The 25,607-nt window shown below is 39.5% G+C and overlaps 1 protein-coding gene across 1 annotated transcript; it reads left to right on the top strand.

Annotated features, from left to right (window-relative positions):
- Positions 1 to 692: 692 nt before the first annotated feature.
- LOC104466719 (glycoprotein Xg-like) lies at positions 693 to 21,052 on the top strand (the record flags this gene model as incomplete). Its single annotated transcript, XM_010080242.1, has 8 exons — positions 693 to 753; positions 12,116 to 12,157; positions 12,502 to 12,558; positions 16,296 to 16,331; positions 18,854 to 18,919; positions 19,815 to 19,871; positions 20,532 to 20,570; positions 20,843 to 21,052. Coding segments are annotated over exons 1-8 (568 nt in total), but the record flags the coding sequence as incomplete, so codon positions are not given.
- Positions 21,053 to 25,607: the final 4,555 nt, after the last annotated feature.

Below are 25,607 nucleotides of genomic sequence, written 5' to 3' on the forward strand. Positions count from 1 at the left end.
ATGACGTTTTAAGTTTATAAAATTAGGGGTTTCTGTCATACCTCTGTAGACAATTCCCAAGTCTCTGCAAAGCAGACTCTTGGCCTCCACTTCCCTCACACGGTGGCTTGAGTTTGCTATTAGGACTCTGACAGGGTTGCCTTTATCAGCAGTTGTTGCTCGGCCAAAACTGAGCCGGGAAGCAGCGCTTTGAAGACAGAATATAACCAAGGGGTTTTTTTTCAGTACGCTTCAGCAAAGACCGGTCTCCTCTGACAGGATACTTGAGCTCCTGCAGCACCACACCCTGCTTTGGAGGTGAGGATGTCAAACAGGTTGGCTTTCCCTCCGGGAAGGAGGTGGTTCAGGGTGTGCCGGCTCCCTCCTCATTGGGTGCTGCTGCTGGTGCCCTGGCTCTCTGCGCTCCCCACCTGGGCGATAAATAGATTCCTTAGAGGGCGGGTGGCACCTACGGTGCTGCTCATGGCTTGGCCGTAGCGTGGTGTCTGCTTTCATTATCTGTCTTGTACTAGAAGAGGTTTTCAGGGACTTCTCTTTCTTCTGCAGTGCTTGAGTGTGATGTTGAGGGAACTCCTTGGACAGAGCCACTGATTCCGAGTGTCTCCCTCAAACCTTGGCACTGCAGTTGCAACATCTACCGTCATCACTTGGGAAAGAACAACCAGTGCAATCAAGGCACTGCATAGAAGACCATGGGGAAATTCAGAAGTATCCTTCTTTTGTGTCTTGGCTTTCTTCTAGTCCATGTAAGGGGTAAGTGACCTTTGCCTTGGCTTACTTCTAGAGCACTATTATTAAAAATAAAAATTAAAAAAACCCCAAAAACCTAAACCTCAACTCCCTAAAAAAAATATGCTTGTTTATTTAGAAATGCTTGTTGGTGTTATTTTTGTTGCTATTGTTTCATGAGAAGCATTCAAGAGTGTTTAGATAAGTACTTCTGCAGTTTCTAGAGAGATGTATATCTTTTGGATGATCGCTCATAACACCGATGCTAGTTGGAGTTTGTTTGTTATAATTTCTTATTTTCTCTTTAGTGTTACTCCCCTAAAATTATTCACAAGCTTGGACTTGAGCATAGACTTTTTAAATGGCAGCTGAAAAATTACAGCTTAAAACCTTAAAGTTTCCAAAGAGATCTTTAGTCAAATACTAAATTCATGTTTTTAGAGCTTTTCTTGGTTGTTGATATTTTTAAACATATTAGTTGCATTGTAAAAACAAATTCTGATTCAGTTTAAAGATGCTCATGCTTTCATATTAGTGTTCATGCTTTAATAATTATAAATTAATAATTTATTAACCTTAGCCAACATATTCCTGAATATATAAAATCCACACACAAGCATACTTTTTTTCATGGATTAATGAAGAATTGAATATATTTTTTACGAATTTTTTGATGAATGAATAACAGCTGAGAAAATGTGGTCCTTTCACTTTGAGTTGGTTTTCTGTATTTGAACATACTTTTAACAAAACATTCTGTAAAACTTTTTTTTATATTAAACCTAATAGGATCATCCTCATGTGCATCTGTCAAGTAGTGTACTTGTAACTTTTTCTTTTTTGTATATTAGCATTACTTCAAAAACTTGTAGTGCAGCATTTGACTGCAGGAGAAGATCAGTCATTAACTACTAGTTCCAGAATAGCTTCTGCTGCTCATCCTCCCACCACCCCTGATTTAAATTGAGTCCTTAGGAGATCTAGCAGTGATGGGCAGTGAAAAAAACCTTGCCTTAAATTACTGCCATAGTTCCATTTTAGCAAATGAGGAATGGTTTGGAGGTCTTCAGCAAGTAATGTGGCATAGAAACAGCAGAGCAGTAGGACTGTACTGGCTTGCCCTGTACGATGTTGTGAGCAGTGATGATTCACACAGTCTCTCATCACTGGCATGCAGACTTTCTTGTTCTGGAGGACTCTCTTATGTTGAATATTTCTGTTCAAACAATCTGAGCATGGGCAAGCCAATTTCCATATAATCTGTCACTTTAATTACAAGGATAGACAGCCTAACCGTTCTTGCTTTACACATGTGCTAATTTGGAGCCTGTTCAAACCTTGCTTTGGGGAAGAAATCATTGCTGAAAGCTCCTGTGGGCTTTGGGGACAGTCTTATGATTGTGGAAACTATTTAATCCACTTTGAAAAGTAAAATGAACTATTTGGAATCTATGGCAACAGACACTGAATTTTATCATCAAAGTATTTACCATGTTTCAGGGGACATTTACGGGAACCACTTCTCTGTTCTAATCAAGACATGACGAGAAAGGCTTGGCCATGCTGGTGAAAAGGTGGTCTAAGTCCTTATGATAGAAATGTCTACGGCATGATCCCCCTTTTTATTTGCAGCCTTAATTCTTATCTAAGCTGTAACCATCTGTGATAGCTTCTAGAAACTACTGTGCCACCGTGACCAGGCCAGATCACATCACTCCCCTCACCATCAAGCATTTCCTTTGTGTCCGTTAGTTAGTTGGCTAGACTACCTTGATGGACACATCTCAGTAGAAGCATGGCATAACTGCATTGCACAAGGAAAGTGAGATCCTGATATAGTTCAGAATCTTACATGCTCACTGAAGTCTTCCATACTTTTATCTACAGTCTTTGGCTTTTGTTATTGCCAAGATTATGCAGGTAACATGAGGTCTCCCATAGAAGTTGAGCTGCAACAAGTAATTGTCTGAGTGGCTTTTGGCACAACCTAAATGAAAGAAACTTCATAGGAACTTCTTCCACTGAAGTTCTTGCTAACATCCCATGTCAGTTACTGAGGCTTGGCTGACGTGTGGTAATTCACCTCTGGCTGTGGCTATGCTGTCCGCTGGGGGTGGGGTAAGGCACAGCTTAGGTCCTATTCCCTCCAGAACTGAGATCATGCACCTGTTTGAAACATATTGTAGGTCCCACTGGGGCCATGCATGTGTTTGTGTACCTGCAGTGGAGAAGCATTGCGACCAGAGGGCTCTCCTCTGCATGCAGCTGGAAAGCAGCTGAGGCTCTCACTCAGACTTGACCGCTCAGAAATGGTCCTCAGGTTCCCAATGTAGATATAATCTATGTATCCATGGTTTTTAAGACCAGCCAATAGATCACATGTTTGGTCAGTAACAAAGATGGAACAAAGGTTGATGATGTTTAAAACACATTAACTTTACTGCATCAAGAATTGTATGCTATGCAGTTAAAACAAACAGCATTTGTTGCTAACCAGGAAAACATGCACCACTGGCCAGCTAAAGCTTACCAAGATATTGACTCAAAACTAATTGTATTCTTGGTTAATTAGCTAGGCACTTTAGAGGAAGAAAATTACAGGCCTGTTTGCATTTGAGACACTGTGTGACTTGCTTTTATGAATAATGTAGTTTTCACTGGAGTTAAAAGGCAGAATGGGAGAGATTAAAAACACTGCTTTTCTTACACTGCTCCATCAAGCTCCAGTCCTCGCTGTCGCTCTGTGTGAGGTCCCTGTGTATGTGCTGAAGCACTCATGGTATGAGTGGAGATATACCAGACAATTAATTCTCTTGCTGCTGGGCACCAAAACTATTTCGCTCCCAATACCAGAGCTGCTATCATCTGCAGGCATGTCAGTGCTATCCTCCAAGGGTATGAGTCAGCTTGATAAATAGACATACCTGAACTCATTGAAACTCTAACAACAGCAGAGCTGTTGCAACATCAGAGCTTGGGAAGAGCTAACAACTGGTGGGGTTACTCAGCTTCTCGGGTACACTTTTCAAATGTCGCTGCCACATTGCAAGCCGGGTAGCAGTTCCCAAACGCCTGTTTTCAGTATGTATTTTTGCCTCATTTGCATCAGCAATTGTCAATCCCTTTCCATCCCACTGAGGGTAATAAACAAATAAATGTCATAATTCTTTCAAGATTAAAAATAAACATGCCATTTTGTGGCATTTTGCCTTGTGATTAGGAGAGAAATTCAGATTGTTTTCATCAGTCTTCCTTCTTTTCCGCAGGAGGGCTGATGTCTATGAATGTTATGGGAAAATAGTATCTAAAATCTTATCTGTAGTACAATATCTCATGAAGGCAAATAGGCCATCCCAATTGAAAGAAATGGCTTGAATGAGTTAGGAAAATATAACAGTCCCACTTTCACTGTATAAGCTTTGCCTGTCATCAGTGCATTTTTTAATACCAGAGGAATTTATTTTAAAAGGTAAATCATAGCAATATATTTTCAAAGGGCAACAATGCTCCAGATTAAATAAAAACAAAAGCTGGAGTAGGCACTAAGATTAGCAGGTAAATTAAAGCGAAGTCCATCCTTCCAACCCAGGTCTTATAACATCAGTGGTGAAGGAACCAGGAGCATACACTCCACACCAGGAAGAGTCCTGAGGTAACAGCAACAAAGCCTCCCAGATCACAATCTATACTGCATCAAAACTGCGACTCTGACTTGCAGGTTACCATCTGCAAGGAACACAAACTGAGATACAAGACAGATATTTCTATTCATAAAGATCATACAGACCGTTTTGTTTCCTGAGCATAATGGTAACAGAAAGAAGACTGTATCTTTGTTCAGAAATCCGACACAGTTTTGACGAGCATTCTTTATGCCAAGACTCTTGATGTCTGTTCCCTCTGAAAGCTAAGCCACCAGATCCTCTTCTGAGTCTCCTGTTTTTGAAGTTCAGATACCAGCTGATGCTCCATCACCCTTTGCCCAGGGTCATTCAGAGAAGCCTCTGTGCAGAGGCTTCTTCAGCTCTGCAAAGGGAGCCTAATTGCTTTTCTCATTTAGTCCAAATGAGATGAGAGGTGGCTCCTGACATTCCACAGAGACTTTGTTGCTGAACAGACCTGCTTGCTAATGTCCAGCAACTCTTTCCAGCATTATTCTTTTCCAGAAAACACGTTCTTAATGGCATGAAACAGAGAAGATGTAGACATTGCTTCTTTGCAGTCTTGCATCTTAAACACACGAGCAATGAATGTGTACGGAACACCCTGACCATCCACATTGACTTGGCGGTATCATTAATCCCCTAGGAGGCAATATAAATAATTATGCTGATGGGTTGCTGTGACTTACGGGGACACAAGATTAGTTATACAACAGAATTTCTGAAACAAATTCAACTCGATCTTAGTTACAGAATAGCTGCGGTTACTGAGATCTGTGCTACCCGTACTGAAGAGCTAAAGGTATTTTGTGTGTACTTTACCAGTGTACTGGGAGGAAGGTGGGAGGAGGAACATTAAAAGACACTCTGTGAGCAGCAGAAATAACAAAGCCTGACACCTGCCTGGCCTTCAACATTATCTTCAGCTCCCTCTGTTGTCTCTGAACTACCAGTTGGGGAAAGTGTGGATTAGCCCGCTGGCACTTACCTAGGCAGAGAGTGGTCACTCAGAGAGCCCACCGCAGCTGTTGCTTCTGCCACTCTGCAGCGTTTCAGTAGGAACACTCATCTAGGTCTCTTGTTTGAGCCTATCTACGTGTACAGTTCTCATGTAATGTGATTGTCATTAAGCCTGACAGCCTCAGACCAAATGGCTGAAAAGGGCTGACAGCTTCATGAACCACACAGGGACAGAGAGAAGCTTTGGCTGAACAGCCCACACCATGGCCTAAGTTTCGCTTCCTCATGACACAGAGCTGAAAATCTGAGTTTCAGTAAGATGTGCAGACATATGGTGTTGCTTGATCCTGACTCCTTTGCTCTGCCTGTAATTTTACAGCACACAACAGTTTTCTCTGCACTCACTCTGAAGCAAAATATAGAAAATTATACATGGTTTATATTATGTATGTAGGGCCTATCACATCATAAAGAACAGCAGCTACCTTTGAGCAGCTGTTGTTTGTCCACAGCAAAGCAAACTCCATCGAACTAGAAGATTTTCTTTCATGTTTGATGAGACCATGCTGCACAGACTTAAAGCAGCTTTATTAGTGCGTCTTATTTTCTGGTAATTATTTAAATGTGTTCTGGTATGAATAAGTGAGAGAGACCTTTTCATTTCCCCTGAATTCAAACTATAAACAGAAGTGGCCTAGAAAAAAACCTGAAGCCAATAATCAGGTCCATACGCTGTGGTCTATGGCCTGGGACTTAGGTCTTAATTACAGATTTTTAAAGCTTGCTCATTTTCCACCCCAACATCAAGGGGTTGTAATGGCAATCATTGTTTATGGAACGAAAAGGCCATGATGGAAAAAAAAAGCTACAGTAACCTCATCAGGAAATATGGATCATGAGGGTATTACATCAAAGAAATAGTACCTGCTCACTGAGATTTTGTCCAAAGTGTCCACTCTGGGGTGTAAAACTTTATTTTCTCCCACAGTGTTTCTTACATGGATAATTTTCTTTAAACAAACATAATTGCTTCCTGAATAAAGTTGGACCAGTAAATGGGTATGTTCTGAATCACATACCTGGGAGACTACATCCTATTTTCTCATTACAGGGGAACTGTGTCTCATGATTGTATAATAATCAGAAATGATCTATACAAAGAATAACTTACCATTTCATCTAAAAAGAACATAAAATGGGTCCCATGAGTGATTTCAGTAACTTATTGTTCCTTTCTAGAAAATTTTTGTTCTCATTTGTGAGTCACCCACTTCTTCCTCACTCTCTGCCAGTTTCATAATATTTTCAGCTCATTGTATTCACAAAACAATTCTTATTTAATTACACTTAAGAAATTATTTTTGTTCTTGTTTTTAAATAATGTAGAATCAATTTATTTTCCCTTTATATCTAGCTCACATTTCTAAGTTGCTTCTAATTTATTTGTAGCACAGGTAATCTCATCCCAATCATATGACTGCTAGCCATGCACTCAAAGCCCATTAATTTAATCATATTAATGACAAAAGGATTTATCTAACACACACGTGCATGTATGCATTTAAGATGTATGTCCACACACATGTATGTACACATATAGACATATTTTCTCATGGAACTTAGCTTCATTTTTAATACTAGACTATGCATAGTAGATGCCTGAGAAGTTCATTTTGTTTGTTGCATAACCTGACTCTCATTTAGTAATATTCATACTGTCTTATTTAAATGTGCATCATTTTAATGGCCACAAGCTGCATTCATATGGATGCAGTGCAGCACTGAGCCTACTTACAGAGATTAAAAATTGCAGAGTGATGCAATAGTAACCTTTTCCTCAGAAAACTGCCTACAGTCATAATGATGAACAGGTAACATCCACCTGCAAAATCCAGACTCGTTCCTCATAAATCCTCCTGAAAAACTGTGGGACCTCAGACTGTTGTGATCAATCAGCTCACAGTTAAAGAGTGATGGATCCATTTAATGTTTAGGTCAGAAATCCAACCATAGGCAAAAGACGCTGTTGCCTGCATTTTAATGACTGGATATTTGGGATACATTTTCAGAAAACTAATATAAGCAAAAGTTTGTGAACATTAAATGTGCATGTGTCTGAGGATATGACTTTGCAGGGGACTGCCTTGGTGGGGTAAGACGACCTCAGCTCCATGATGCTTCAGCATTCAAGTGAACTTACTGAAAGCTGTCTCAGTTTCTCTGTGGCAACCAGCAACTGTAACAGTCTCTGTAGCAGAGCAAGAGTACTAACAAGGATTTTATGTCACCATCCTTCCACATATTATATTTAAAAGGCTCATAGAAAGCATGGGCATTACTGAAAGCAAATGTCGTACTCGAAAGAATCATGCCTGTAAAAATAAATGTAGGAACTTCGAAATTTCAGCTACTACATTTTGGTGATTGGCTTTATGGAGCCTGTTCTCCCCTGTCTGGCTGCTACAGAGAAGTCTACTGTTAACTGTTTAGGCCAGGTCTACACTTCAGATTTTTATAGACACAGCTGCGTGTGTTGGGTGGAGATGAGGGAATTATATCCTAAATAAGGCTGGCAGTGCCAGCAAAAGTCCTGCTGTTAGTATAGTTCTTTGTGTTTGAGCAGCTAGTACAAACATAATTAAATCAGGTCCTTTTGCAATACAAACTGTATATCCACCTGGAAGGCTTGCTTTCTTAGCTCAGCTTTGCAGATAAGGATTGTTCTGTGGTGTCAGGCAGGAGTTTATAAGCATTTTCTCCATTATAAGCATTTTCTCTAATTCTCTGTTATGAATCGTTGTGGACCACCCAACAAAAACCATTATTACAATAATTCAATTTCTATGTCAAAACAGGGACACTCCCAGAAGAAAGGCTAGAAGAGATGCTAAGAAATAGTATTCTAGCCCAAAACAGTAATAACAGAAATAACTATGAGATAATACCTCCTGCATAGCTAAATCTCTTTATAAATTTACCTGGGTTAAAACCAAAACCAAAAGCAAGCAAACAAAATAAAAAAAACCCCACCACACACAAAATAACCCCCAACCAAATAAAAAACCCAAAGGAACAAAGCTGTTTTCTCTCCGCTAAAATGTCTTTCATTCTCATTTTCATCAGTGTATTTCCAGCTGTTTCTATTATGGGACCTGATCCAAAACAAAGGCCATTTTTATATGTGGAAAATGAACTTTTTTCAGTCTGTTTGCTCTGTGAAGAAGTTCGACTAATTTATTTCTGTTGTCATTTATCTTCAGAGTTCCCTGAAGTGACTGCAGTTCCTACTCAACTAAATATTCTCCGAGTCTCTAATATGTTTTTGTTTTCAGACCCACCATTTTGCAGATGAAATTTGGGCTGTTCAGCTATTTAACCATCTGTTATCCTCACAAATTAGATTCATAAAATGTCTAGGTGCTGTCTCAGAAATGGTAATGAGCATTTAAAATTCTGCTCCACAGAATCTTACTCCTTGCGGTCATTTGATGTTATTAAGTCAGGACGGAAGTCCAAGCAATCTTTTGGTTTATTGGAATGTCATTTACCATGCTGAACAGCTATCCACATACAATCTGCCCATCTGTCAAGGTTTATATTTACACAGACAAAGAAACTTCAACTTAGATTCCTGTCTTATTCCAAATCAGTCATTCTGTGTTGGTGTCTGTTTATTTTATTACTTGGTTTATCATGAGAAATAATGAAGAAAAAATCAATTCAAATAATTTCTGCAGGGGATTTTGAGGCTTCTTTTTTATCTTCTTAAAATTTCTGTCTTCTATTTCTTTCTTACTTTCTCAAAAGAACACCTCTTGTCTTTTCCCACTTTTTCAAAAAGAGAGGAGACATATGTCATGAATTAACCTCAGCTGGCAACCACACAGTCACTTGCTCACTCCCCCCAGGTGAGATGGGAGAGTGAATCAGAAGAGCAAGAGCTAGAAAACTCGTGGGTTGAGATGCAGACAGTTTAATAACTAAAGCAAAAGCCACACACACAAGTAAAGCAAAACAAGGAATTCATTTGCTACTTCCCATGGGCAGGCAGGTGTTCAGCCATCTCCAGGAAAGCAGGGCTCCATCACGTGTAACAGTTACCGGAAAGACAAAATGCCATAACTTTGAACATCCCCCCTCCTTCCTTCTTGTTCCCCCAGCTTTATATGCTGAGCATGATGTCATATGGTATGGGATATCCTTTTGGTCAGTTGGGGTCAGCTGTCCCAGCTGTATCCCCTCCCAACGTCTTGTGCACCCCCAGCCTCCTTGCTGGTGGGGTGCTGTGAGAAGCAGAAAAGGTCCCAATGCTGTGTAAGCACTGCTCAGCACTAACAAAAACATCCCTGTGGTATCAACGCTGTTTTCAGGAAAAATCCAAATCACAGCCCCATGCTAGCTACTATGAAGGAAATTAACTCTATCTCAGCCAAAACCACCACAACATTTAATGGGAGAGGGAAACGTCTGTATTGTCCAAGAGAAGGACAGGTGTTAGTAACTGTTTCAGTATCCTGTTTTGCTTTGGTTCTAATGCAGTTGGAAGCATCTGCATCATCTTGTTTGACTTCCACAATATCTTTTGATTAGATTGCTCCTCCTATTTTTTTATTTTCCCTAATTTCAAAGAAATATTATACCTGGAAGTTTTCCAGAGTCTTCCTTCACGAGATGATTTTGTCACATTCTCTTTACAGCATTAGGACCTGGGTAGCTGCTTTCCTTATTGTTAGCTCCTACGTGTCAGGACCTGTAACAATGGAGGTGGTTTGGCCAACATCTTTTTGGTGTTACAAAATTATTTGTGATGACTCACTCTGATGAGAAATGGTTTGAACCCTGCCGGAGGTATCCTGCAGCAGCAGGGCTCCGGTCATACAGCCTCCTTCAGCACTCAGGATGACAATCAAGAATGAAGATTTATCCAGAGAACAAAACCAAAAGACAGTCAAACAGGGCCAGTAAGGGCTGGCAGTGCGCTCATGGCTCCGGCAAGGAATATCTTCTGAGGAAGCCACTTGTTAGTTTTATATATTTATGTATTTAGTGGATTCATATGAAAAAAAGAACCAGTCAGGGTCTTGGAATAGTATTAATCTAAGGACCCAGTCCAAAGGTTACTGGACTTGGCAATGTTGGCTGAGTGGCCAGGACAGGGGAAGGAGAGGTGATCAGATGAGGTGACACTCCAAGAACAGTTCAAATGATAAGAGATAAAATGCTACTCTAATAACATTATGGGCAAAGCCTCATGCTGTTATTTGCTTTACTTTCCAAACATAGATTTGTCATAATATTTTAAAGGGACATTTTTTCTTTATAAGCCTATCACTATTTTGCATTCCAGCCTCATTTTATCTTTTCCGTCAGACACCTGTTCTGTAAGTTCACAGACGTATATTAAAATCCTCATGGGAATCAAAACATTTCTACTTTATGCTCCTGCGCTGATTATTATTTGATGATCACACAGTGTTTTGCCACTGATAATTGGTCTTTCCAGGAGCTCTTTGACACAGGTGAGAGGTATTATTCAGGAACAGCGATTAATGTGAAGAATGCCATGAAGACAGACAGCACCTGTTGAAAAGAGAGGGCTGAGTTAAACCCAAAGTGCTGTCATGCTGGAGAACCTCTAATGGCCCCTCTCAGTTCCTCAATTTCCCTGCTTGAATCTTGTCACCTTTGTTGCTGTGAAGTGTTCAAGACTTATGGAGAAAAACACTTCATCAAAAAGTTAGGTAGTAAGCATTTTAGACAGGATAATAAACAGGTGCAGATCAAGAGGCTTACTCGATAGAGCACAGTAAAACATTTATGTTGAGGCAAACCACAGCATGTCATTACTTTTTGCGGATTTGTGCAGCCTGATCTTGTATTTGGTGTGCAAACACAAAGTCAGTGATGTTTCAGTCTGGATGAAAAATAATGGGTACACACTCTGCAAAGAGGCCATTCATGAAGGCTGCGTATTAAAAGGAAAGTGGCAGATTGTAGGGAGTGAAAAGTGAAACTCACATGAATAACTGTGTTTGTTAACTTCAAAGTTGTATGCTTCAGTTTAACACATTTTAAACATTTTCCAGTTTTATTTACCTGCTAACTTCAAAGGTCAGGATGCTAATTGCCCTGCTGTGGCCTTTAATGACATCTTTGTCACCTAACACAAAACTGGAAGGGTTATTTTCTCCACTTTCAGATTTTTTTTTAAGATACAGCGGAAACCAAATTAGGTAGACTTATCTTTATATCTTCTACTGCTGGCATATGTTACAGGAAGAATTAAAAAAAAAAAAAAAAAAAGATTATTCAATCACAAGGCAGGCTTGCCAGTAAAGTTGAGCTAGTAAAACAATAATAAAGACATTAAAATTCTCACCTAATGATTCTGGTTTGCAAGTACCATGCCCAATGCTACTTTCAGCTGTCTCCCAGCAATAGCCCTTGTGCCCTGTAACAGGCAACCTGTGTTCTTCAAAGGTATGTTTGCACAGCGGCTGAATATGGATAACATGAGACAGCAGCTTCTCTTTGTGCTACCTGAATGAACAGCTGCTTTCAAGTAAATGAGCCCATCTTGCATGGTCATTCAGGACCACATAGCACAGGGACAACAGGTGACAGCTTGCTCTGCCCCTGCTCCTGTTTGGATGGATTTTTCTTTTGCATCTGGTGTTCTGGCTTTGTCCGGAGCCCTTAGACCTGGAGGTCATGAAAGCATGCCAGCTGACTCTGTCTCTTTCCTTCTGTCACCTTCCTTCTAGGTCAACATGATTTTGATTTAGCTGATGCTCTTGATCACCCAGGTAAGTAAATCTCCTATACTTGTTTTACCATGTCATTTAGACCCAATAATAAATCTGAAGTCCTTTTCCTTGAGGACTGGAATATGAATTGTCTAGTATTTAAGTTAAAGGTATACGGGATTGAGAAATTCTAGACTTCAATATTTCTGTCATAAAATTAAAATTTTCTTTAAAACAAACAAAAAATATAATGGCTTTGAAAACATATCCCTTCATTTTTAGCTTCTGCCTTGATACATAATGATTTATTGATTGCAGCTCTCTAGATTCGCAGATACCTTTTATTGGTAAGTTGAAGAAGTTTAAGCTCTTATTATTTATTGGTATGTCACTGTGTCCCACAGATGACATAATTACCAGGAAGCCTACAGTGATCAGAAGACCGACAAGGCCTGTGCTGAGTGAGTAACAAAGACAACAGGTCATAACTGATTTTAGATAACTTGAAACTGTCTCCCATGAGATTCTTGATCATATTTGCTAATGTAACATACCTGAGACTGTTTGTGTGAATACTAGCTGTCTTCTAGGTAAAGTAGGTGGTTTTATGGACAATTGCCAATTACATGTCTTTACTGTCTTTACTGTCAGCAAGGCTTTAGAGCATGACTGACCACTGATGGCATTTTATTTCCTGAACACATTCTTCACACTTTTCCTGCCTGTACTGAACTCCCTGGGGAGTATAACCATGGGTAACCATTGATAAAAATCAGTATCTTTTCTTTTAGCATAAATATTCATGGCACTTGATAACAGACTTGGAAAAGAATCGGAATGAACTTGGGTACTCTTTCTTCTCCTCATGTGTTTACTTAATATTATCTGGTACTGATTGCTACAAAGACCTGTGTCAGAAAGCAAAAAAGACTCTGAACAGCAGAGGACCAAAGGTTTTAGCTGTAGTCCTGAGAATGACGATTTCCAATGAACACTCGTTACTGTTGAAAAAACCCAAACCCCAAACAACAAAAACCACACATGCCTTTATGAAGGAACATTTTATGATAATGTAGAGATATTTCAACTAAACTACACTGAAATAAATTTCTGGCTATCAAACAAAATGCTTGAATCAGGAAGTGCTGGATAACACTAGCCCATGCAATAACTTCCACTCTTTTAAATGTTACAATAAGCCTTTAGGTACATGAAAGCAGTTACATTCTCCATATGATTCTCTAGCTCACTCTTTGAACTAACAAGGCAGTGTTTTGCAAATGTGGCAGCTACTAAATCCTGTAATGATGGCATTCTTCCTTCCCACTTCATTTTGCAAAGAAAATCCATGTTTGGTCTAGATTAAAAGTGTCTGTCGTAAAGTACCGCTAAGTCGCTGCCCTCTACTTAAGTCTGTGGAGAGAAATCAGCATGTCTAGGGACAGTTCATATAATTCTAAATGTGGATTTGTTCTCATCCTAATATAGACATTTCAGGTAGGTTACTTGAATAGTGCCCTAAAAGACTCTGCCCTCAGTCATGTTTAAAGGTAACCTAGGGTTGCTGATATCTACAGTGAAGCTGCCTCCGCCAGGTGAAAGGAATTAGGTTTTAAGGACTCCTAAATCTGTTGGAGATATGACAGTCAGGTGATTGTCTGCCCTACCTGAATCAGCTTTGCTAATTATTGGGACTGATGAACTTCATGTTTTCCAGACCATTTTGGAATCTCTTTCAGTACTGAAGAGGATTGCAGGGAGTTTAAAAGCAACAAAATCTAATTTAAAAAACAGTGTTAAAAATCAAATACTAGATTTGGAAACATGCAGAAAGATGATACAAAGTATGTCTAAGCATCTGCCTGATGCTTAATCTTAGCCTCAGGGTTTTGTCTATGTCTCATTCAGCCAGTATCATTGAGAAATAAGACTGGCTGAGATGATGACTTTGATTGAGCTGAGGCCAGTTATTTTACAGGCCATGTACTCTGGGCATCACTTCCCATATAGACACCTTTGCCTGAGTTGAAGCTCTCCTATAGACATCTCCCATCTAGTGTAACAAAATTCAACACAAAACTTTAATGGAAGGTGAAGGTGATATTTATTTACAAAATTTCTAAATAAGTTGATTTTGCCCGCTCACATTCATCCTGCCATTGGCTTAATTCAGCCATGTGCTCAAACCCATGTACTCATGAGCACCAAGATGCGCATGCTGAGGTGGTCTGGTGAGCATCACATGCAACATTGGACAACGTACACCAGCTATTGAGCCCTTATCCTGTCTCTGTGGTTCTTCTTGATCAGAAGTGACAAGCTAGTTTATATACAGATCTCTTATACACTTTAGGAGTCACCAGCTATTATGGAGAGGTCCTTTACGTCATAACCTTGCTTACTGCAGTGTCTTTGAACCCTAGGCCAGGTTGCTGCCCACTGCCTAGTTTTGCTTGTTTGACGTACACAGGCCATTTCTATAGTTTATTTTCTAGGTGGGCAAACAGGAAAAGTAGTGGAATAGGTGATAAGCTGCAATCTCTGGCTTTAGATTGCCCTTCTGCTTTTCCTCTGCTGACAAGTCATATGTGCTGTCTTCTTATTGGAGCACAGGCCTTCTGGTTTTGACAGAAACAACACATTCCTAAATTTTACTGCTGGGAATGGTGACCTTTATTGTCTGCTCTTTTAACCCCTTGCTCTGCTGTTTATTCTGGTCCCTACAGACACATGCATTTCCATTTGTATTTCATTCATATCAACTTTAACATTTCTGTAACAAATCTCTGCATGAGCCCTCCAGAGTGGAACCTTGCTTTTTACCTGAATTCTTCATCTTGATAATATATTGAATCCAGTTTGCAATTTATTGCTTCTTACAGTTTTAGTATTTGACGTGTAAAGGTACTTTTGAAATGTAACTCTCTGCTGGCCAGACAGACAAGATCAACACCTGACTTGACAAGCACAAACTGAGTCATGTAGTACAAATTTGATTATTTTCCTGACAGATTTCCTGGTGATATCAAAGCATTTCTGAGTTGTTACACAGATGAGACTAGATATCCACTCTCTCTGCATATAAAAAACACATGAAGGCAGACTTCTGCATGGTGATGCATTTGGATGCATTTTTGGGTTTTGGAATTTTGACACAATTATAAGGAAAAAAAAATAATTGAGTGTCTATCTAATTTTCTGTGGCAATAAGCATTGGTATCAAAATTTAGGTAGATTTTTGCTGTCCCTTATGATTCATTCCAGCATTCCACAGTTATCAGGTGCAAGAAAGGGACCCTTGGAGCCTTGGAGTTATGATATGCCTCTAATGTATTTCTGCCTATTACTCAGTGACCTTTCAGAGCTCACCATCATTCCACACACCCCCTAAAATATCACCCACATACTCATGTCCATACCTTCATATTGAAAATGGGGTTCCTCTTGTTTATTGACGGAAAATTCCTTCCCAAGTGCAGCAAGACGTGTATAGTGCGGGAGGAATGGCAATAGCTGGTTGATTTATTGCATGACATGCACATGCAAACATTTAAATATATATTAAAACCTTTATAGCTCAGACAAAGCAAAGCAGACTGTCACCCAATATCAGACAGGTGCTTATGATTGCTCAAATAAAATTTTTTTATGTCACCAGGACTTTTACATAAATTAGTTGATTCAATTCTTTCTCCCTAAGTAGGCTTATTACTTCCCAGTAGTTGTTCTTGAAATGGGCAGTCAGTTTTTGCAGGTCAACAAAATACACTTAAGCCAAGTATGCATACACATTTAACCACAGGTATAAATGTTAATAAATAAGTATATTTTAAAAATAGACGCATTGTAATACTTAGACATAACTAATTTTATTTACGCACTTGCAAATATATTAAAGAGGTGTTGATCCTAATTCTACTATGAGATTTATTCTGAGCTTATGTAAAGCAGGAGTAAATTCTTTGTATTGAGTGGAAAATATTATCTAATTTGTCAATTATTTTGTGGGCAAATACTAAATTATATAAGATTTTTCAAGAAAAGTTAAATACCTTATTTGAATTTGCATGCCTGACCTGAAAAACAGTTGCTTGTCAAATATTCAGTTGTACATTTTCTATTAAAAACGAAAAAAAACCTCACTTCCTTCAAGAACTGTGTGGTACTCACTTCTCTACATCTTCCTTTCCATTTTTAGACAATGATCTGCATTTAGGAGATGCTCTTGGCGGGGGTGAGTACTTTCTTCTTTTCTCTGAAATAATGGCTGGAGGTTTTTTGCCTTCTTTTTCTGAAGTCTGCCTAATTTGTGAAAAAACATTTCAAGACTGGGAGGAACTGTAATAATAGGAGTAATTATGACTCATGTACATTAAGCCCTTTTGCCAGAGGCCATCATGCAGAGCTGGGACAGCAGGATGGGGGATGTGTCTGGTTGCCAGGTCCAGGAGCTTGCAGGCTGGACCACCTGCATGAACTGAAGTCAGCTACGGTTTCCATTACCACGCAGGCTACCACGGTCATGGCTGGGGAGGGGATGTACTGCCCATTCAGTCACTATGGTTCAAGCTGGTGGCCTCTGGCAGAAGGTTGAAGACAATGGGTAATGGCAGTAGTTCCTTCAGCTACCAAAAATGAGTCTGCCTAAGATTAAGAATCAGAGGTAACAGTGGATAGAGAGAGGTGTGAGCTTGTTGTAGCTCTGCTGATCCCAAATCAGAAACACAGGAAGGAATGTTTGAGAGATTAGCACTGATGGAGATGATACAGCTTAGATCTGAAGCGGTCAAGCTGCTTGCAACTTCCAGGTATTTCTATGATATCCAGACCTGACCTAGGAAGTATTCACCACACTGTGCTGAGCTGTGCAGACTGTAGCTTTCAACATATTAAATCCTTGACTTTGGGAATTTTTGCACCACATTTTTAGTGTGTTTGGAGGTACACCCAAGATGTACACCCAAATTATCAAAAGTGCAAGTAGCATTGAACCAAAGCCTAGAATTCCACTTGAATCAAGGCTACACAAAAGAAAAATTACTTCTCAGCCTATTGCACAGAACCTCTGAATTATTACTCCAGTTGCAGTGGTCTGGTTTACTCATGTTTCCTTCTTAGAGAATCATACCTTTTGCATTGTCCTTTCCCATTTCCAGGGCTTTCCAAATTTCCAGGTTCCCCTGTGACATTTCATGCCTGTATTTGAATGACATGTTAGTCCAGACTTTATAAAGCTGAATCTAATTTTGTTTCTAATTCCCATGTTTATACTGTCATTTCTTCCTGCCCATACTAAATGTTCCATTCCTGCAAGTTTTTAATGAATACTTTTAGGAGAGGATAGGTTTAGTATGTTGATTAAATTATTAATAAATAGCCTAGCACCTTTTTATTCAGAGGATGGTAAATTATGTTTCCCTTGGTTTTTATTTCTTTGCTCCATTTTCAGTTCAAGTTCTTAATTGACATTCATACATGGTATAACAGGATTAACGATACATACCTCATTATCAATAGTTATGAAGACATTATTTTTTCAGAAGCTTAGAGAAGACTAAGTGCAGCATCATAACAGAAATTAATAACAGGATTGGTAGTTTTCTGCTTTTGTGCCATGGTGAGTCTTAGTTCATTACACACAGTTCTGGAACAGAATAAGTCTCTTCTTCTATTGAATAGAATTAATTGGGCAAAGTCTGATTCAGCAAAGCTTTAAGACTCTACCTAAAATCCATCAACAGCAGTAGGCTAAATTTGCCCTAAGATAGGCATATATCTAAATAATTTGCTGAATCAGAATCTAAATGTTACTCACAAACAAAAGCATTATATTTAGCAGCTAGACGAGATGAAAACATGATAAAGGGGTGTCTGGCATGTATTGAAGGTGAAAGAGATTAAGGAGAGGAAGGGAAAGTGATATTTATTTCTTTGACCTAACTTTGCTTTAGTCAGAGTTAAATTCACTGTCTGGCCATGAGAACAGTTAAATATGTGACTGAACCAGTTGGAGAAAGGACGGCAAGAGGGGACCTCCTCTATATACACAGAGCAACACACCTGGGCGTTAACTTTGTCACATTTTGACCTGAGTCTGTTCTTGCTACTCCAGCACCATGTGTGCAGTTTGGAAACTGCCATTAGTCATCAGATCCCCCATGCTACCCAACGCATCTCTTCCTAATACTTTGGCAAAAAATTAAGGCCAGACACCAGCACAAAGTCCTAAACAACAAAGCTGAAGTCCAAGTTCATTTTGCACTGTTCAAGAGTAGAAAATCCATCATGCGTTAGATGAATTCAGCATCTGTTAGATGAATCTAATCTCCGCATTTTAGTAATACCTGCTGAAGGCATAGAGATAACCTGTTGCCTCCTGCTCAGACCAGAACACCAGCTTCTCTGTTGGTTCTGCATAACTGCACCACTGACACCTACAGTAACACTGTGCTTCCCAGCTGTCAGCATGCAACAATGTTAGCACTTGCCAGAAATCCATGAAATATTCTCCTTCAACATTTTTGTGAATTCTTCTCTCATTTTAATTTTGAAAATATTCCCTTTTCACTTTCTAATTAGTTTTAGTAGCTACCCATTTGTTAATACAGTTTTTGAGACTTTTTAACTAGTGACAAAGTCCTTTTCTTAATTCACCAGAGGAAAAATTAGCAATAGGTATAAAATCTCAGGTTATCACACTATTTACAGCTCTCAGTTTTGCCTGTCCAACCATCTAACAATATTAATTATCAATAGGTGACATCTCAAGAAAACCTTTATACCCACCTCTTCCACCGCGACCGGGAAGCCATATTAATTCTGGTAAGAATATTTTCTCCTGAGAATATCTAGCACTATGAGCTGTTTGGAGCAGATATTTTGAATAGTTTACTCTCATTTATTTTATCACCCCTTCCTTCCATCCCCCCTTTGTAATCACTGTTCTTTATTCAGTGTTTGTAAAGATTTTCTGAGTTTTCAAGTTGGTACCATAAAGCTTTTCTGTCTGCCCAAAATGTGGGATGTTGACTCCTAAGTGGCATCAGACTAACACTCATCTTGGTTGCCTTTTCATTTTGGGTATGTATACAGTGAACCATGCTAAGGCTGAAACTTGACATGTAGCCACAGGGTGTGGATGAGCCTATGTTCAAAGCCATAGTGATGTGACATGGCCCTGGGCCATACAACAGGTGGGACTGGTGAGATAGATGTAAGCCTGTATTCCTTTTGAGTGGGGACCCAGACACTTAAATAAAGTGAAAGTGGCACATCTATCCCAGCTACCTCCATGTATCCCATATTTACTTCTAGTATGATTGTAGTGGTGAGCCGTGGACAGGTCCTTCAGGAGTCCTTCTGGAGTCTTTCCTGGAAGGGGCCCACTAAATTCCTACTCCAGGACCTGCTGGGATTTGAGATGTCCATATTATATAAGGATTCGTGCTACTGAGAGCCCAAGCCCGCACATCCCAGGGGTGACAATACAGATGTAGAATGGGTAGACTGCAGCAGTTTTAGTACTCCAGCTTCCAGGTGAATCTGAATGGAAAACCATTCAGTGCAAGACACCTGATCCATCTGCAGTGTTGCAGCTGGGATTTCAAAGGTCCCTCATCCTTCCCTAGGACATTACAAAAATAATGGACAAGGCATCTGAAGGAGTTACCATTGTTCAGATAATTTTGCAACAGAAATCCTAATCTTTATCTTGCAGGAGGTTTTGATGACTCAGATCTCCTTGATGGGAAGCCTTTACCACCGCACATAACAGGTAGCATTTGCCAACTCTCCTTGCAGCTTCTCCCCAATACTTGTAACTTGGAGCTGGCTGGTTTTGCTTTAGCCGTAACCTGTTTTGTCACTGAAGGTATAGGACAAGACTCTGCTATTTTTATTTAGATTAGTTATCCACCACAAACCATGGCTTTGAGCCTGAAGCTCAAACTTGAAACATTCATAAACATTTTGTAGCATTCTGGCATGTGTCAGACCTTTGCAGGATTAATCCCTTTGAATTCAGCTAGGACAGTCCCAAAGCAATGGGCTTCTGACAAGAACTGAAAGGAGATGAACCAGGCCTATGATCTTGACTTAAATTATTGATAAATCATCTGATTGTCTGGCAGTAGAGGACAGCCAGACTATCCTGGCCTTCCACTCCCTGTGAGATCAGCTTGAAGTAGAATGCTAAATATTATCCTTTTTTAAAAGATAATATTCTCCTCCAAAAATGAAGTGTCAGGAGGATAGACGGTTACTCCTCCAGCCAGCACAGCTGTCAGTCAGGACTGGAAGGACAGCTCCTCTCTCACAGTCCTGCTGAGCCCACCCCCTTTCACCTTCTGTACGAAATCACACTTGCTGAGTAAAGACTTTGTTCTCAAAACAAGACGAAAAACATTTCTTGATGAAACTTCACCCTCTGTTCCAGGAGGAGAGGAGCATAACGTCAATCATGGAGGAAACACAGGTGTAGTAAATAATTTATTCTATAGTTCATTTCCAATCATCATAAAATAGTAACAAAAGTAGTACATATACTAAATTAGGCTTTAAGACACCATTTTCATACCAGCTGTAATGAAACATAATTTCTAGTCTTCTGCTGAATTCTATTTAATGGTTTTCCAGTGTTTCAACAAACAATTCTCATAGTTTGGCAAAAGCACACCTTAGTAGGAGATATGCTTAAGTCAAACCATTTCAGTGCCTCTGAAAAAAAACCTCTCTCTTTTCCCGCAGATTCTGGATTAATAGCTGGAGTTACATCTCCTCTAATTTCTGCTTTAGTAATATTAGTTGTTGGATCCATAGCGGCCTTCTCTGCTTACAAGAACAAGAAACTTTGTTTCAAACCACACGGTAAGACCAAATCGGTTTCCGCTTTCCAAGCTGATTTACTGCTGGAGAAGATGGGAAATTTGCAAAAAATTTCAGTGGGGACAGAAACAGGTCAGGAATGAGAGCATTTGAAGATCTCATCCTAAAAAGCCTCTTTGGTCTGTAAGAGACACTAATTAATACTCTTCATCAGGGACCTGTATAGGAAACCATGATGTGCCCAGAAGATTGATGTGTGCCACTTTCTGAATAAAATTACATGACATGAGGTCTCTGCCACCACAGAGGTGACTGACGGTCGTCATGGCTCTGTGTGTGGAAACCAGCCTGCATGGCCCAGATCAGCCTTACCCGGGTTACCCACCCCATGTACCCCCTGGCCAGGGCCAGGCTCTGGCCTGGTGGGCTTCCTGCCACATTCCCACGTGCCTGCCCCGGCCATGAGCCTGGATGGCTGTCTGGGTTTCATGGCTTGGTCTTGGAGCGGGCTGGTTGCCTTGTCTCCACCAGCTGATGGCTGGCCTGTCCACAGAGCCCATTTGCCATCATCACCCCTCAGTGCATGCCTGCCACTGGGGAGGGGACAGCCCGGGCTCCCCTCCAGCTGCCCTTGGCTCCTGGCTCTTTGGGAACAGCCCAGCCCTGGCCACGAGCTGCCATAGAGGTCAATTTAAACCTCTAATTCATGTTATTTACTCCATCATGGTACTAACAAATAAGATGTGAGCAAAACACAAATGTCTGGAGAAGCTTCCCAGGCATGGGGTCCCCTGGGGTTCAGAAAGCCTCAGCCCAGGGGGGGAAGTTTGAGCAGGGTTACACAGCGAAGATGCACAGGATGTCCTCGGGGAAGCCAGTCAGTGTTGTGACGGCTGTTTGTGCCCTCAGGGTCTGATAGTCACTTATTTTCCTCTGTTACTATGGCTGGAGTGTAACTAAAGCATCAGGTCAGTGATCCGGTGGCCATGAGGAGTGGGGCAAATGTAGAAGGCTGTCTATACATTTCTGTGGGTATGCGGTTCCCACCTGCTGCCTCAAAAGGACTGGAGCAAAAAAAGCCCAGAAAGGCTGGCAAAGGGCATACATGTCTGAAATGCTGAATGTTTGATCTTCATTTTTCAGGTGGGGCTACAGTGTAAACTGCTGAAAGAAGAGTTTCCCACCAACGACAGGCTCCTTGGTTGGTGACATTAGGCCCACAGATCCAACAATTTTGTTCTACCATATCATTCTGACAAAAGAAAATTTTCTTCTAATGAAAAGAGCTTTACGTCATCAAAGATGTGCTTAAAACATCCAGGGATGGTATTGAGCTATCCAACCTGCATTCATAAAGGCTGGATACACATTTTAATTCAGAAGTTATTTTAAACAACAAAGAAATCAAATATAATATAAACTAAAAGTTGAAAGATTTTGGTTTGTGAGCATTTGAGTCACCAAACAACTATTTTTTCCTGTTTCCAAAATTGGCCAAAATATTTAATCTTTCTGATAGAACAGGAATGAGGAAGTTGCCATTTCCATTCATACATGTTGGGTTTCTTTAGCATAATTCTGTATTGTCTATAAGGTTCAAGGAAAACTTGAAGTTGTATAAAGGATTAAAAATGTTAATGCCTTTACTTTGTATTTATGTCTGAATTCTACCAAAGCGAAAGGAGCTATAGACGGAAAATTAATTCTTAATTTTAAAATATATCATGAAAAGAATATTTACATTGACAAACCACTGTTTAAAAAAAATGCCAGGAACACATGCTGATTTTATTTATTTATTTATTTATTACTGAAATGTTGTTTAGCTCTTCTCAGGAACTGGAATTTGATGTAAATTTTTTTTCTCTTCTTGAAAACTTAGGTCTTGCTCTAGGAACCTTTAAAGGCATTAATCTGGCAGGCTTTTTTTAAAAAAAAAACCCCGTATCATTCGTAATTTCTGTAAAGTGAAAATAGGTACAAAGTTTTCAGAATAATTTCATTTAAAACTTATTTGTGACACTTGGTTCTGTAAAATAGATGGCACATCAACTTTTAAACTTCATACATATGGGGAAGTAAGGTTGATACTTAGTTTTGCTAGCAAGGCTGTTTCACCTTTTTCCTGATCAACCTTGCTGTACTAACAAATGTCCTTATGTAGATAAATCTATCAACAAAAACTAACACTTTTCCAGTCTTTCTGCCTTAATTTCTCTAACTGAATCAAAATAGTAGCAAATGAAATGCAGATGAAAGCTGGCAAAACTAGTAGTTTACTGACATAATCCTGCAATACAGACATTTTAGCTAACTCTTTAAACCATAGAGGAAATCTGTGTATTTTTTCTTCATCTTAATATGTGAAGCTTGCTTGTTCCTACTGAAATTCCATGTTGATGAAGGTAAACATGATCTTGTGTTTATTAAATTGTTGAGAGAAAGACATAATCTGAAAAAGTACTCTTTTCATAAAACAAAATACTATTCTATCTAAATTACATTTGAAATGGGTATATATCAATTGCTGAGGAGATTAACATCATCTTTATTTTGATCCTGAAAGTAAGAAATTATAATGTACACCAGTTTAAATATGGAAAAATCTTGACAACACATAAACGAACAAGCGTCTTTGTGGCTATCACTTTCAACTTATGAAAACATATTTTTAATATAGTCTTCAATAATGCTTGATATTTCTTTAAAAATACTAATTTTCCATGTTAATAGTTAAAGCAGATTATTGATATATATTTTGCCAGGTAGACAAAAAAGTTTTGATTAATGAAATGTTAAAATGCTTTGCGGTTACCACTTCACTTGTTCAACAATGAAAATATATTTTTTCCTTCTTTCCCTTGAAAATTTACAATAAACACATACCGTGTTTTATCTAAGATGATCTGAGTTGTATTTGTTTTGTTTGTTACTTTCTGGGACATATGCTGGCTAATACCTTTTATATAGAAATTAATCTATGTCCTGCTAGAGAAGAGAAAGAAATGCTTCAAATTAAAGATATTAAGGAAAAAAAAAAAAAAAAACAGCTTAAGAATCTTACTTTAAAAGGAGCAGTGTCCAAAGAAGGTTCTATGAAACAGCTTAAGAATCTTACTTTAAAAGGAGCAGTGTCCAAAGAAGGTTCTATGTGCATTATTAACATTTTTGGTTTTGAAATATTATTAAAATTTATTTAAATTTGATAATAGTCTTTTCAAAAGAACTTATTACTCAGTTAAGTTGCTTGTCTTAATATTATTAGCCAAAAAGCAGATTTTATTACAGAGAATTTGAGGAAAAACCATGAACTTGAATTGGTAAACCCTGCCCCCCAACAGTTTAACCTACTGAAGCTCTGTGGTCTAATAACATCAACACAAGACAAATATACCAGTGTGCAGGCACACTTTTCAGTGTTATCTTCCCTTTTGACTATGGTAATGATGATGTTGGTAATAATCATTTTATTATTTTACTAAAAAAATATTATTTCAGATAATTGGGGGCTTATGTAGGGAAGCCATAATGTATTTAAATCTGGAGGGTAAGGAAGGAATATAAACTGGCTGTTAGACCATCAGAACTCTAGCCTGTATTATCAGCTCTGACATTTAAAATCTATTCTATACTGTAAAAAAGTTGCTGGTACACAAGTAAAACAGAAAATAATCTAAATGTAGACATCACTTTTATTATGAAGAAAATGCTTTTGTTCATTATGAAGTCCCCCAGCTGAAATAGCTCTACCAGTAAAAACTATCTACAACAGCAATCTTGCTACTCATAAGCATATTGTTTAGTTAACCCATCTATATAAGCAGATGATGAACACATATTCTGAGGATTTTGTTTCTGCAGGATAACTCCGTCTTGATTTCCTACTCATTTATGTCCTTCCTTCCTTAAACACCTCTGCCACTACTGAAGCAATGGCATCCTCTTCTCCAGTGGACCTTTACCATACTCCCAGTGTGTGAGGGAACAAACACTGCAGCTTGCAGTGGCCACACTGATGACTCGCAAATTGTTGGAAAGAGAGGTTTAAATAGTTGAGCGGTACGTGCATTTTCCTCGGTGGCACACAGTCTTAAATCATCCTCTGCTAAGTACTTACTGATGTCCACAGAACAGTTTGATGCCAAAATGCCTTGGCTGAACCTCGTCAGCCTAAAACTAACTTTCAGAGACACTGTGTGGCTGACTCACATCTAACGGTTCCCTCGCTTCTACGTTACTGTCAAAAACACGCTCTGAGAATATATGTGGATTTATATATGTATTTGTGAAGATATACATAGCCCTCTGAATAGCACAAGCTCTCTGAAAACATCTATTTATCTGTCTGACAAGCTATCAGACTGTATACATCCATAGGGGTTATGGTGGCTCCAGAGAAGTCAGGGGGTAGGCTCCTTTAACTCACGGTGAACCCCGTGTCTCTGGGTTACCATCAGCCACGCTGGAGTCACTGTACTCGTGCTCTAAGATCTTTTTTCCACACTCTGCCATCTTCACCACCAAATGCGCCGACGTTTTCCTCCAAGGGCTGCATGGCAGAGCATCCCCCAGCTTCTCCTCTCTGTCCCCGCACAGCGGTGTGCGTGCTGCGGAGCCTGCGCTGCAATCCCAGCAGCACGGCTGGTGGGACGGGGCCCACAAGCCCCCCATTTTGTCAGCCCCCCGC

Source organism: Pterocles gutturalis, unplaced genomic scaffold (genome assembly GCF_000699245.1).
Source record: "Pterocles gutturalis isolate BGI_N339 unplaced genomic scaffold, ASM69924v1 scaffold7299, whole genome shotgun sequence".
Taxonomy (NCBI): Eukaryota; Metazoa; Chordata; class Aves; order Pterocliformes; family Pteroclidae; genus Pterocles; species Pterocles gutturalis.